Below are 14,239 nucleotides of genomic sequence, written 5' to 3'. Positions count from 1 at the left end.
AGACAAATAAATAAAAAGAATTAAAATTAATAGAGACTTCTTGTTCTGGCCTTCCAGATAAGCCGGCATCACCTGTAACAGGTGTTCTTTGTACTTCTGACAGGGGCTTATGAATAAGTAAGAAAGAGGATTTGTACTTAAATATCAGGAACATTCTAATGCTTAGCCCAGTTATACTTCACTCTTTCATCGCTGGCATTGTCCTTCTCCAAATCATTTGTCCTCTGGTGGATCTTGACAAAGCGTCTGCACAAAACTAACAGGCATGCAAAACCTGGATGAGCAAAATTGATTCGCCTATAATTTGTTTGTGAAGCGATCAGGCCGTGGTTGAAGTGATTTTAATTTCAGAGCCCAAGTCACCAGTCTGTCTTTTTGTCAGGCAATTAGTTCCACTGGCTGGGCAAGAATGCTGTGATGCAAGGGGCTGAGGGGAACTGGGCAAGTGGAAGTGGTCTACCCTTTCTTTTTGCTTCCCCTGAGTGTTCCTCATGCCAGGCTCCTTTTGTTTCTCTGGTTTATTCGAGGTAAAATTCCCTGCACACTCTGTGTGCCTCTGTTGACTTTGCTGGGCATCGTGCTGTGGATAAGTGCTCTGGATAAGGACCCAGAAGGAGGTAAACAGAGGAAACTCTAATAGTAGTTACAACTTTGGGACTGTCTGGCCATGTATTAGACTCTTCAACATGTGATTTTATTTAATACACTCGACAACCTCTAATGACAGGTGTTAACATCTTCATTTTACTAATGGCAAAATCAAGGGGCAGAGAGGTTGGTTATTAACTAAAGTCACACATCTAAGAAGTGGAGAGTCATGGCCGCAACATGGGTAATTTTAATCCCTGGACTGTGCTGCCCATTCAAGCCATTGCCTTTTGGACTTTGGGGAGGAGCCATGTTTGGATTTAGAGGCCAGATAACAGTAACCTCAACAAGGCACTTCCACCTATGAGGGCAGGGACTTTGTTAGTATCCTTCAAGCCCAGCTGAACCTGCCTCATCCTAGGCATATAGGAAGTGCACCCATATTTTTTCAGTGACTAAAATGCATTATCCCATCTGATTTTCACAATAAGAGGTAGCAAAGAAAGGTATTATTATCGTTATTTATGATTATTTTACCTGAATTGAAAGGAATATCTCCTATTCACAAAGTGATTCAAATAAATTTCTGAGTCATTTTGATTGTCAGGTTGACAACTTACCTATAAAGGTTAAAGATCCCAGATGCAGGGACCACTTCCTGTACATTCTGTATCCCCTTCCCCATAGTGCAGAGTTCTTTGCCATGGTCAAGGAAAGTTCTGTCAGACAGTGCTGCTCTAGAGGCAGGCAGAGGCTGGTTTGTGATGACCTAACATAATACCCTACTTCAGAGCCAGAGGTAGAACTTAATAATTTTTGAATGAATAAATGAATGAATACCATAACGGAACTGTTTTCTTAATATAGACTAAGCTAATTACGGTGATCAGTCATAGGTTGAATTAGTGCTTTCCAGGGTAGCTGACTCCATTTTTCAAAGTGGATCATCAAAAACTGCAAAACAACTCATTTCTTAAACATGTCAAAATGCAATTTTAAATGTCATGCTAAGTAATGGCAAGATGCTGGAGTGGGTTAGTCAGTGATTACTGGTATTTAACAGTAATTTAAAAACAAGGCAAGAGCAATGTTTGTACCAATATGGCATCCAAATAGTCAAAACCAACTCTACTTAGATAATGAATTAATTCATATGTATTAATAATGTATTTCATTTATTTTATACCATTTTTCATGGAGTTTAAAACGAGTCATAGTTATTATGTTAGTTAATATCATGTCATCTGTCTACACCAGAAGACTGGCATTGCCTTTTCAAAAAATGACAGAGAAATGACAAAAAAAATAAGGTTTTCATTTACCATGATGCTCAGCGGGTGTGATATCCTGAGTCCCCGTTTCTTGCCCTGCGATTGTCTCACCTATATTTTTGGGGGGGGGGCACTTGAATAAAAAAAGAATAGTAAAACAGATGCAGAAAGGTTTGGCTTCTTATACTAAACTTCTCAGAAAGTGCAGATTATCTTAAATTGCTATATGCTTTAACCAGCCTCTTTGGGAAGAAATGCCTTTGAGCAATTCAGCAAGTTGGTATTTTGTGGCAACATTTAATCCCTTATGTTCCTTACTTTAACCAATCTCATCTGGAAAAAAAAGCCTTAACTAAGATTGATCTAATACAGTTTGAGGGAGGGGCATATGTCCAGGGTAAAGCAACCCATTTATTTACTTATTGAATGTTTGCAAGTGCCAGACATGTGCTAGGAACCCAATGATGACTGGCACACAGTCCTGGCTCTCAAGGATCTCCTGGCCTACTGGGAACTCAGGCCAGTAGACTGGTCATTACCACGGAGGGTGACCAGTACTATAATGGGAGTAAGCAGAGTATTCTTAGGAAGCCACGTTGTTCAGCTTGGGGGAAAAGAAAAGATTTGCTGGGAAAATAGAAATAAATCATGTCATGATGCCTAGGTAGTTAGATGATGAGAGAGGCAAAGAGAATACAAGAAAGAGAGCACGTCTTGGTTGAAGAATTACAGGAAGTTGTAGTGTCGCTAAAGCACAGATTCAAGGGGCCACAGTTGGGTGGTATGGTGGAATGAGGCTCCAGGGCTGTGCTGTCCAATATGGTAGCCAATAGCCACAGGTGGCGATTTAAATTTCATTTCAAATCAATTAACAGTCAATAAAATTAGAAATGCAGTCCCTCAATGGCACTAGCCATATTTAAAGAGCTCAATAGCCACTGTGGCTACTGTGTTGCATGTGCAGATATAGAATATTTTCATCATCACAGAAGTTCTGTTGGATGGTGCTTCTGTAGAGGTAGACAGGGGCCAGTCAGCAACCAAATCTGGATGAACTCTGAATGACATGCAAAGGTACTTGGAGCTTATACTGAGAACAGTAAGATGCCATTGAAGTGTGTGTGTGTGTTTTTATATTTATTGATTGATTTTGAGAGAGAGGGAGCACATGCATATTGGTGGGGAGGGGCAGAGAGAGAGAATCACAAGCAGGCTCTGAGCTGTCAGTGCAGAGCCCAAAGTGGGGCTTGATTTCATGAATCATGAGATCATGAACCTGAGCTGAAATCAAGAGCTGGACCCTTAACCGACTGAGCTACCTAGGCGCTCCACAAATGAAATATTTTATACAGGAGAGTAGAATGATCACATTTATTTATTAAAAGTCACTCTGTAGGGCATAAAAGGAATTAGAGAGAAGCAAGACTTGGAGTTCGACCAGTGCAGAGAGAGACTCATTCATTTGGGCAGCTGGCTAATGATGGCACCATTAACTTCGACAGGGGACAAGGGAGAAGGAATAGATCTGGAGAAGAGAGATGATAAATTCAACTTTGTTCTTGAATTTGAAGTCAACAATGAAGCATCCAAGTGAGCTCGCAGAAGGCATTTCGGAAGTCAGATCTGAAGGTCAGGGGACAAATCTGGGCTGGAGATAAAGATTTTTAAGCCAACACTGCATGGATGACATTTGAAGCCCAAGGAGTAGGTGAGGTCTCTGAGGGAGAGAGTATGGAATGAGATGCTAGGAAGGCCAAAGACTGAACACTGAGTGAGGAGACCAGCCTTGGAAGAGGTGCCCAGAAAAGCAGCTGGTGAGGCAAAAAGAGAATGAGGAAACTGTATGGGATTCAAGTAAAGAGGATATTTCAGGAAAAAGGAGTGATCATCATGTCAAGTGCTGTAGAGATGTCCTCTCTGTAATCCCTGTGCCATTTTAAAATGTCTACCTCATATCAGACATACAGTAAAACCTTGGTTTGTGAACATAATTTGTTCCAGAAACATGCTGGTAATCCAAAGTGCTTGTATATCAAAGTGAATTTCAAGAACCATTGGTTCAGTTGTGATCATGTGACGTTCAGTGTCACATACTACTCGCGTTGCAAGGCAACGATTGTTTATCAAGTTAAAATTTATTAGAAATGTTTGCTCATCTGCAGAACACTCGCAGAACAAGTTAATTGCAATCCAAGGCTTTACTGTATTTGTAACCACTCTTATTCTCTGTACTTCTCTAAGCACACTGGAAATACACACTAAGTCTTCTATATTTTCATGTTCATTTTTCCCAGAGTAGGTCTTGCATATAGAAGGTGCTCTTTTGTTAGTCATCTAATTATTTTCCAGCCTTAGAATTTGAGGCTTTTATTGGACTTAAATATATATAAAGTGTGTATCCTTTTCATGTGTTTTCCTCTTACGTCATTTTCTCTGATTGAATGAAAATGTCTTAGTTCCTGGTGAGGGTAAGGTCATGATAAACTCATAATTTAGTAAAATCTCATGTTTTCAGGAAATTTTTCAAATTGGGGGGGAGGGGACAATTCCCTCTGAAACAGAAGAAACAGAACTAAGATGGATATGTTTTCATAAAAAATTTTTATTATGATTATTTACACCAGTTCCTTGATAAGCATATAAATGTAAACTTTTATCATTGGCATTATTTCACATATGACTTATCCAAATTCAGAGTTAATATTGTCATTTGAGTGTACAGGTAGTGAGAAAATTTTATTATATTCACAGAATATACATACACGTGCATTCAAAATGTGTCCCTCGTTAAGCCAGTGGTATAGACACTGTCCCATTGGCCCTGCTTCTGCTCCGCAGGTGTACATTAGAATCAGTAATGTCGTCCACATGCTCCTCACTCTTCTTTTCCTTCAGGCTATTGATGAATCTGAGGGTAATTTCATCCCACTCCTCTGGCAAGAGCATCAGCAGAAACCCAATGCAGATGATGATAGTTGCGGCCAGGCGGACAACATTGAATATCACCTCCTGCTTCAGGAGATCCACAGCTAGGGAAGAAAAATCAAGCCGCAGTTTATGACTGTTTCGAAGCTTCTTTGAGAGCAAATGACCAAAGTCGTTGCTATTTCTAGAAATTTCTTTCTTTAATTTTTTAAAATTTGATGGGGGGGAGGCGAGGGGCAGAGAGAGAGAGAGAGAGAGAGAGAGAGAATCTTAAGCAGGTTCCGTACTGAATTCAGAGTGCAATGAGAGGCTTGATTCCACGACCCTGCGATTATGATCTGAGCCAAAATCAAGAGTCGGACACTCAACCGACTGAGCCCCCGCCCCAAGGTGCACCAACTACTTCTAGAAATTTCTAAAGTCTCCCTTGTTCTTTCAAGCTCGTCTTTCCTTTCTCTATATCATTATATTGTTCCCTTTGTTTGCATTCTGTTCCTTCTCTCTAAATCAGACTCATCTTTCAAGGCTCATGTCATCTCATTTAATTACAACTCTGCAGTTTTTATTTCTTGAAACTTTTCTTCTGTGTCCCTTCACACTTCTCCAGTTTCATTGGCCGCTGAAGATTTTTTCAAATGAGCAAAGCTTTTTAATATCTATGTCTTTACACATGCTGTCCTTCTTAAAAATTTTTAATTGAGGTGGAATTCCTATCAATTAAGATTAACTGTTTTTTTAAAGCTTATTTACTTTGAGAAGAGAAAGAGAGGGAGAGAGAGCGTGCATGTGCGTGAGCACCTTTGAGGTGGAGGGGGATCAAAGAAGGAGAGGCAGAATCCCAAGCAGGCTCCACCCTGTCAGCACAGAACCTGATGTGGGGCTTGATCTCACAAAGCATGAGATCATGACCTGAGCTGAGATCAAGAGTCAGATGCTCAACTGACTGAGCCACCCAAGCACCCCTAAAATAAACTGTTTTATTTTATTTTATTTTATTTTATTTTATTTTATTTTTATTCATTTTTGAAAGAGAGCACAAGCAGGGGTGGGGTGGAAAGAGAGGGGGACACAGAATCAGAAGCAGGCTCCAGGCTTCGAGCTGTCAGCACAGAGCCCAGCGTGGGGCTCGAACCCACGAACCGCGAGATCATGAGCTGAGCCGAAGTCGATGCTTAACCGACTGAGCCACCCAGGCGCCCCTAAAATTAACTATTTTAAAATGAATTTAGTGGTATTTTGTACATTCACAATGTTGTACAACCACCACCTTCATCTGGTTCCAAAACATCTCCATCACTTCAAAGTAAAACCCGTTAAGGGGCGCCTGGGTGGCTCAGTGGGTTAAGCGTTCGACTTCGGCTCAGGTCATGATCTCTCAGTTTCTGGGTTCGAGCCTTGCCTCAGGCTCTGTGCTGACAGCTCTGAGCCTGGGGCCTGCTTCCGATTCAGTGTCTCCCTCTCTCTCTGCCCCTCCCCTGCTTGTGCTCTGTCTCTATCAAAAGTAAATAAACGTAAAAAAAGAAATTAAAATCCGTTACCCATTTGTTTTGGGAATGGGAATCTGCTGTTTGATTGGGAATATGCTGTTTGTTTCCATGGATTTCCCCATTTTAGGGATTTTGTATAAATGGCATCATACCATATGTGGCTTTTTGTGTGTGGTTTCTTTCACTTAACGTGAAGTTTTTGAGGTTCAACCATGTGGTAGCATGTATCCATACTTCGTGCCCTTTTATGGTTGAATGATGCCCCATTGTATCACAACTTGCTTATCAATTCATCTGTTGATGGACATTTGGGTGCTTTCACCTTTTGGCCATTGCGAGTATGCTGCAATGACTATTCATTTACAAGCATATTTTTGAGTCCCTGTTTTCAGTTTTTCGGCACATGTAGCTAGTAGCAGAATTGTCGGTCATACATGTTGTGCTTTGTACAAGCAATGCCCTTTCCTTCTCACATCCACACCATCCAGCTAATCTCTCCATTAGCTCTCCCTTTTGGCTTCTTGCAGGAAGCTGGCTGGATGCCCTTCCTGGGTGCTCTCAGAGCATGCATTACATACATTCCTCTATCAAAGCAATTCTGTCTCTACATCATATCTACTCAATTCCTTTTGTCTCCCTCTCTCCACCACATGGTCTTGAAAGCGGACACTGTGTCTTATTCAGGATCTATCACCAGCATTAGGCACAGTTCCTGGAACATCCTAAGTGCTCAGCGATGCTTTATTGAATGAATGAATCCCTGGATGAATGAATGATCTTCCATGATAACTCCACTCCTTTCTGATATTTCTTTCCTCTGAATATCTTATAGTCCCAACAGTCTGTCTCACACAATTTGGCATTTACTAACAAATGGTACATGGAGTTGTAAGTTATTTCATATATATCGGTCTTACTTTCCAAATTCAGTGAAAGTTCCTTTGGGAATGTCCAGGGTGTTTTGTTGTTGTTTCTTTTACAGTCTTGTGCATAGTAAGTGCTCAGTGAACACTTGCTGATTGTCCTGGGGGCAAAGAAAGCTGGGTCCCCGAGACTTGGAAAAATAGAATTTTACAGTTGGAAGGACTGTACGGTCTTCCAAATCACTCACTTTCATTACTTGTTCCACTGACAGCTTTCACTAAAAGATTACTCTGGAAAAACAGCTTCTCTTCTCATCCCTGAAGTGAGTCAAATTGCCTTTTCATGTATCTGTTCCAGAGGGCCATCTGCTCTGCCCCCAGGAGAAGCTTCTGCAGCTCCCCATGGATAGTCTGATGGGGAGCCAACACCCTGTACATTTCCTACACTTTCATTAGTGACGTTTACTTGAGAGTCCTATGCTGGGATGCCTTTTGTTTCCATAGGACTTCCTCTAAAAATACCACAAAATTAGGTTGTCAGGGAGATTACACGAAACCCAAATGATACATTTGGTGTTTAATTCTAAAAGCACGACCAAGAGAAAACAGTGTTTATAGCTGCAAATTTTAAATCTGCTGCATAGTTATTCTGTTGTCTGCCACCTTCATGATATTTAAAAACATCTTCTCAGGCAAAGGACATAATTCACAATTGCTCGAAGAAACAACTCGGGGTGTAAAAGGAACATGTGCAGAGACTTATTTGCACATGTCAAATCACACCAGTACCTGCATTTCCGGGAACGCTGAGTACTGTCCCAATGGAGATCAGGATTGGGTATGTCAGCACCACGCCGACATTCACCAGGATGTTGAAGGCTGTAAAATAATGGAGGATACAGAGGATGAAAGGAAATTGACACGCTGGGCTCTTTCCTTCTTAACATAATAGAACCGATGTTTTTGCTAAACGTGCCTTCTAAACTTGTCCTCACCTTTGGTCAATTAATTCTCTAATTTGGGAGATGTATGGGTTTCTCGACTGAAGTAGTCCTATTCTTTTTTCTCCTCTGCCACCTTGGCTGCCTGATCTCTTGCCACTTGGCTGGCAAAGGGTGTATGAAGCAATTGCAAAGCAGTGAAATAACCAATTCACTCCACCACTTATTAGCACTATAAAGGTAGGTTGGGGCCAGCCAGAGGTTGAAAGCAGACAGACTACTGATTGAAGTTTGGGCTTTCTCCCTTTAATGCTTTGCTATATTCTGCCATATTCCTGGATAACTAACAGGCTCTAGTGTTACTACCTAAAGGAAGATCTATCCAAGGATGGCCTATGCTGTTTTGTTCCCTCTCTCTTGCGGTGGGCATCATGCAGGCAAACAAAAGTGTATTCTGTGTAATGCACAGAACCTCAGGGACTTTTTCCACATCCCAATTTGTGCACAGACTACCCAGGGGCAGGTCTGCAGAACCAAAGGAAGGTATAACTAGATACATTTAATTAATATCTTTGGGTCCTTTTAGTAAAATATAAAATCGGTTAAAATAATCCTCTACCTCCCACAAAAATGATCAAAACTCTATGTTTTCAAAAGAAAAACAATGATAAGCCACATAGAACTGTTTTCATAGATTTCAATCTGGTGTTTGTTTTAGGGTTGAGAGAGGTGAGAGTTAACAACTACAAATTTGCCCTCAGTTCAGAGAGATCTCTATGTAACTGACACAACCATGTTGCCCGTATCTCTATAGAACCAAAGATGGTTCTAGAGCCACTCCAGTCAGGACAGCGTTTACTCTTCCATTGCTATCTATAATGCCTGCTTTAATTAAACCCACTAACTTGGTTCTCTGGAGTCACTTGGTAGTTAGAGACAGTGGGTTTGACTTTCATAAAACTTGGACTCCTTCATAGTTACCATACAAGAGTAGTGGCAGTCAAGGCGGAGGACCTTCCTACGTTAATAACTGCTCCTCCTTCCCGGCATAGCCACAATGGGAATGACTATTCCCGTACCTCCACTCTCTCCTCAGACTCAGGGAATAAAATATAGCACATTCTAGCAGGTCAGGAATTAGTTAAATTCTACACAGACGCTGCTGAACTCCTGAACTGCAATTTTTTTGGCCGAACTGGATATTTCAGCAGATTGAAAGTATTGGTATTTGGGTGAGAACTGAGTCCTGCTCACTCAGCAAGACGGAGGTGGTTTCACCAAAATGCGTGGTCTGTTTCTAATTTGTTCTTTAGATAGCACACTTACTTTTCTGCCACCCTAAGGACAAGAATATATAAGTCAGTATGTTATCTGTAGCACGGGGCCCAGCCCAAGTTTAAGTGGGACTCGGACGTATCAGGTAAATTTGGATGAAGGCACTCCCTGGCAGATAGGCCCAACTGTGAGAAGGAAGGAGGCACAGTGAGCCTAGGCGAATAAAAGCTGTAGTTACGGGCAATGTGGACGGGTCAGAGGACCACCTGCTGTTCGTCCAGCCCAGCTCCAACCAGGTTGTATCTGGTTACTATGGAGAAGAGAGGGATCGAAACAAAAACTTAAGAACAGGAGCCGGGTGGCTCAATCAGTTCAGCATCTTGATTTCGGCGCAGGTCATGATCTCACAGTTCATGAGTTCAAGCCCTGCATCTGGCTCTACGCTGACAGTGCGGAGCCTGCTTGGGATTCATTCATTCTCTCCCCCTCCCCATCTCTCTCTCTCTCTCTCTCTCTCCCTGTCTTTCTGCCCCAACCCCGCTCATGCTGTCTCTCTCTAAAAATAAGTGAACTTTTTTTTTTTTTTAAAAGAAGAAGAACAGAATCAGTGAAGTTTGTAAAACACCTGGGGTGTGTAACACAGTCAGGAGAGAGGCTATCGCCTCATTTTGTCACAGAGCAGCTTTGGCACAGGGAGGACTGCAGGGCACTGGGGAAGGGCTGGGTGGAGCAGCTCTAGTTCCGGGTGATGCTCTACCCCGTGGAGTCTGGAGACTATGCTGCTTGGTGGAGACCTGGTATCCTGCCAGCCTGGGTGATACCCAGCCTGGGCCGGGCTTGTGTAGAAGCATGTGTTAGACATGCCAAGGGATATGTGTTGGTGAAGGGCAACTTGGCAGCAAGCTGGAGATATGTGTACACAGCTGGGGCCAAGAGTCAGTGAAATTTAGATTATGACTGTTCCCAGCTAGATTGTTTTGGGCCGGGAAATTATCTCGGCACTTTTAATTAGGATGCTTGGGTCTTATGGGAACACTGCTATTGATTTCTACTTAATTTAGCAGAGGTTATGGAAGGTCGTAACTCTACATTTTTGGACTTCAGAAGTAAAATTCAAAGGACCAACATGACTGATCGTTCTGTTATCTAAGACCTCCCCTTAGGGGCCTGGGCCACAGTAGACCCAGTGTCTATGTGGGAATGAAAACCAGGTCATGTTTGTCTCCCGGGAGTTATAGTGCTGCTTCAGATTATGTCACCTTGACAAAGAAGGTCAGCTGAGGGTTGGCAGATGTCCTGCAGGTCAAGTGCGGTGGGTCAGTGGGGACTAGATGGAGGGGGCTGTCCTTAGGAAGGGTGAGGAGAGAGGAGCAGGATGAAAGCGATTTGGTTCTGAGTGAGGGGACACTGAGTCATTTAGCAGTTGCTGTTGTTCAACTGCTTGGGGTGGGAAGAGCAGGCTTGTTATTTTTCAGGTTCCTCTTAAGTCGAGTGACAGAAGCAACACAGCTAGAAAGTGGGAGCCCCCTGGTTGCTCAGGTGAAGCAGACTACCTTGAGTTTAGGGAGTTTTGAGAGAGAACATTAAAAAGTTCAAGTCAATTGGCCATTGACTAGGCACAGCCTCCTTAGCAGGGAGACCAAGTCTAATTCTGCCTTCTCCTCTTGCCTGCTGAGGGCTTCCGATCTCAAATTCATTCTCCACACCCAGCCAGCCTGTGTGTGACTAAAACGTAGGTGTGCGCCTGTCACCTCTGCTTCAAGACCATTAAGTGGATTTTAAATCCACTCCCCTCAACAGCTTTCCAGGCCCTTCATGACCTGCTTCCTTCCAGATGTCATCTTCTTCCTTCCTCCCCATTCCTCCTGTACTTGGTGCGTCAGCCATTTTGATCCATTCTGAGTTCCTTGAATGCACCATCTGTTCTCTCCCTCTGCCTGATGCACCGTGATCCACCTGGGACACAGTAACATCATACAATATGTCATGAAGGATGGACAAGGCTGCTTTAAGACCAGTGGTGATCAGAGTGCCCTGGGCCTCCAGCTCACGTCTTAACCCATGGGAGGTATACCGGTTGAACAGCTCTGATCTAATCAAGCAATAGCCTGCAGAGGACCTTCTAACCATTAACCAACCTTAGATACGTTTGGGAAATAGAGGACAAAGGTTCCCAAGGGAATAGCCCTACTATGATCATTCATCTATCCAAGGAAAGGTCAAGTGACATAGGGAATGGAAGGCAAAACCTGGAGCCACTTACCCAGCCACAGCCCGGCCATCCCACAGAGATAGCCCCACGGCAGAGCTGCAAATGAGGACCAGTGTTCCACCTTGGTGAAATACAGGACGACCGGGGTGAAAGAGATGAAGATTAAATTGAAGAAACCCAACGTGGAGACAAAGTGTGCCGCTTCACCAAAGTTGGCACTTCCGAGAAACATCTTAAACAAAACCTGGATTGGGAGAGAAACCCCTTAGCCACACAGTTAGAGACTTTGCCAGAGCAGAAAGGCGACTTCTACACAGTGAGCTAACCAGCCCAGAGTTTACCCTCTATTTCTCCTTACCCCACCACCTCCATGGCACAAAACGGACTGTGAATAAGTGATTCAAATGCCCTGCAGTCTTCACATGAAACAGCAAATGCCACAAAATGAACTCCTCGTGCTGTTGGAAACTGCTGCAAGTCCTGTACTCTGTTAGCACCACCCTCAGTTACGGGTATAGGGTGAATGGTAAGTAAGAGTGCCCACGAGCCCAGGAGAAGCTAGGATTGAGATGCCATCAATTCTTCCCTTCAGGCATGGGATGCATTTTACCCTTATTTCGACAGATACTGAAAACTAAATTAGACAGAGAGAGCCTGTCATTATGTTGTTGAGAGAATAATAATGGTGCCTTGGATTTATAAGCACTTTCCTCTCTGAGCTTAAAACACATGCACAAATACTGTGTTTATTCTCCAGATTAAAACTTTTTTTTTTTTTTTCTGGATATAAATCTGTGTACAGGGGAAGAAGATAGCAAGGAGATGTCAATGGCTACCATCAAGTTACGTTGGGCTGAGGAGGGGCCGGGCCTGTAGTCCATACTTCTTGACTTTATGACCCTTCTGCTTCCTATAGGAATCCTCAAACAATGTCGAATGGAGCAGATCTTTCCGATGGTGCCCATATGGTTTTATGCATGTCAGCAAATATTACCGCTCCCCGAACGAACACCCCTGTAGCATGGTCAGGAGAATTGTCTCTATGAGATAGCCATCCCAGTGACACCGCAATTCCAGGCATGCTTTTAATGTCAACTGGACTTATTATTTTTGCTCATGAGAGACTTAAGAGGACTTGGCCACGTGCTGTTCTCTGGTCACATCAGACACCTCAGTGGGGTCTCAGTTGGGGGCAAGTTAGACGCCAATGGCAATCGAGTGAAAACTTGTCAAGCTTGTCACAGAATCAGTGGGCCAGGAAATGTCAATATGGAAATAGACTCCGTGCCTTCAGAGCCGAGGTGTTGGTGAATAATCAGAACAGGCATCCAGGAGGGATGCAAAGGGCGTTTTCTGCTTTTCACAGAGAATCTTCTCATTGAAACACCAAGAGAGGTGAAAGTGGAACAGTGCTTTAGCTACATCCCGAAAGCAGGCTCTGACAAGGGGAGCTTTGGGGATAACATTTTAGATCTGCTCTCTCAGTCCTTGCTTCTGAAGTCAGGGGCAATGACTGAATAGATTTTCCACGGATGGCAGGCGGCTCCAGTGGAGAACGAGTGGTAAGTACATAGAGCAGACCAGGAGTATCCAACAGAGAGGAAAGGACGTCCTTCATTTCGCTAATAACCGGAGTTCCTGTGGCTTGGGGTTAATACGTGGCAGTCGACTCTCAAGTGACAGCTTGTTTGTTCTTTTTAACACCCCATCGGAGTTAAAATAAGGACAGTGGTAGTTAAAGTAAAGAAATTTAAGAGCAGAATGGTCTTTCTCAGCCCCTGCTGCCATCAGTTGATTCCTGAGGGGCAGAGGCAGGGAGCATGGGCTTTGGAGGTGGCCAGTGGGAATTTAAATCTTGCTATCACTTCCCATCTGTGTGGCCTTGGGCAAGTTATTTAATCTTTTTTTTATTATTATTTATTTATTTATTTATTTTTATTTTTTATTTTTTTAAACTTACATCCAAATTAGTCAGCATATAGTGCAACAATGATTTCAGGAGTACTCCTGAAATCAAGTTATTTAATCTTTTAAACCTCAGTTTCCTCATCTGGAAAGTGGGGATAAGTACCTGTGCCTCATAAGGGTGAGTTAACACAAGTGAAAGTTTCTGGCAAGTACTCAGTAAATGGTACTTATTTAAGCCACATTTTCTCCGCCTCTAGCCAAGATTTTCTTTGTCCTGCCTTCTTTTATGACTTAAGTCTAAGCTATGCCTACACAAAAAAGTGCACGACATACCTTGTATAATGCAGACGTAGAGGCTGAACCCACTGCAAAGGCCACTCCTATGATCGAATCAGTGTGGAAATTATCTGCATACGCCATCATGACGATGCCGGTAATGGCCATTATTGCGGCAACTATCTGTCAAATAGAATGCAAAGGAATTAAAAAAAATTGATGCCTCCATATCTCAGAGCAAGCCATTGAAGACTTCATGAGAGTTGCTAAATGCTTCCTCAAACCCAATTACCTCTTGTACGTCGCTGTTTCAATGCGAGAAGGGTCAGTATTAACAAGAAATCAGTATGCTCCTGAGACATCCAGGCAGAGAATATAAAAGCTGCTCCCATTCTAATTAAGGGTTAGTAATTTTAGTGTAATTTTTTCGCTCAACTTCCCAGAGATTAATATCCGTGTTGGCGAAATGAATTTCACAGGAAATCACTCCAGA

General features: G+C 42.8%; 1 protein-coding gene across 1 annotated transcript in view; it reads right to left on the bottom strand.

The window, feature by feature from the left end:
* Positions 1-4,485: 4,485 nt before the first annotated feature.
* Positions 4,486-14,239, bottom strand: part of SLC35F4 (solute carrier family 35 member F4) — a 30,686-nt gene continuing 20,932 nt past the window's right edge. Inside the window, exons 4-7 of the mRNA XM_049612701.1 lie at positions 13,804-13,929; positions 11,614-11,806; positions 7,924-8,013; positions 4,486-4,888 (exon numbers count right to left, since the gene is read on the bottom strand). Of these exons, the coding sequence (XP_049468658.1) occupies positions 4,647-4,888; positions 7,924-8,013; positions 11,614-11,806; positions 13,804-13,929 (651 nt within the window). The 3' untranslated portion in view covers positions 4,486-4,646. The remainder of the gene's footprint in view (positions 4,889-7,923; positions 8,014-11,613; positions 11,807-13,803; positions 13,930-14,239) is intronic.

Source organism: Panthera uncia, assembly GCF_023721935.1.
Source record: "Panthera uncia isolate 11264 chromosome B3 unlocalized genomic scaffold, Puncia_PCG_1.0 HiC_scaffold_1, whole genome shotgun sequence".
Taxonomy (NCBI): Eukaryota; Metazoa; Chordata; class Mammalia; order Carnivora; family Felidae; genus Panthera; species Panthera uncia.
This window is presented reverse-complemented; position numbering and strand designations above follow the sequence as displayed.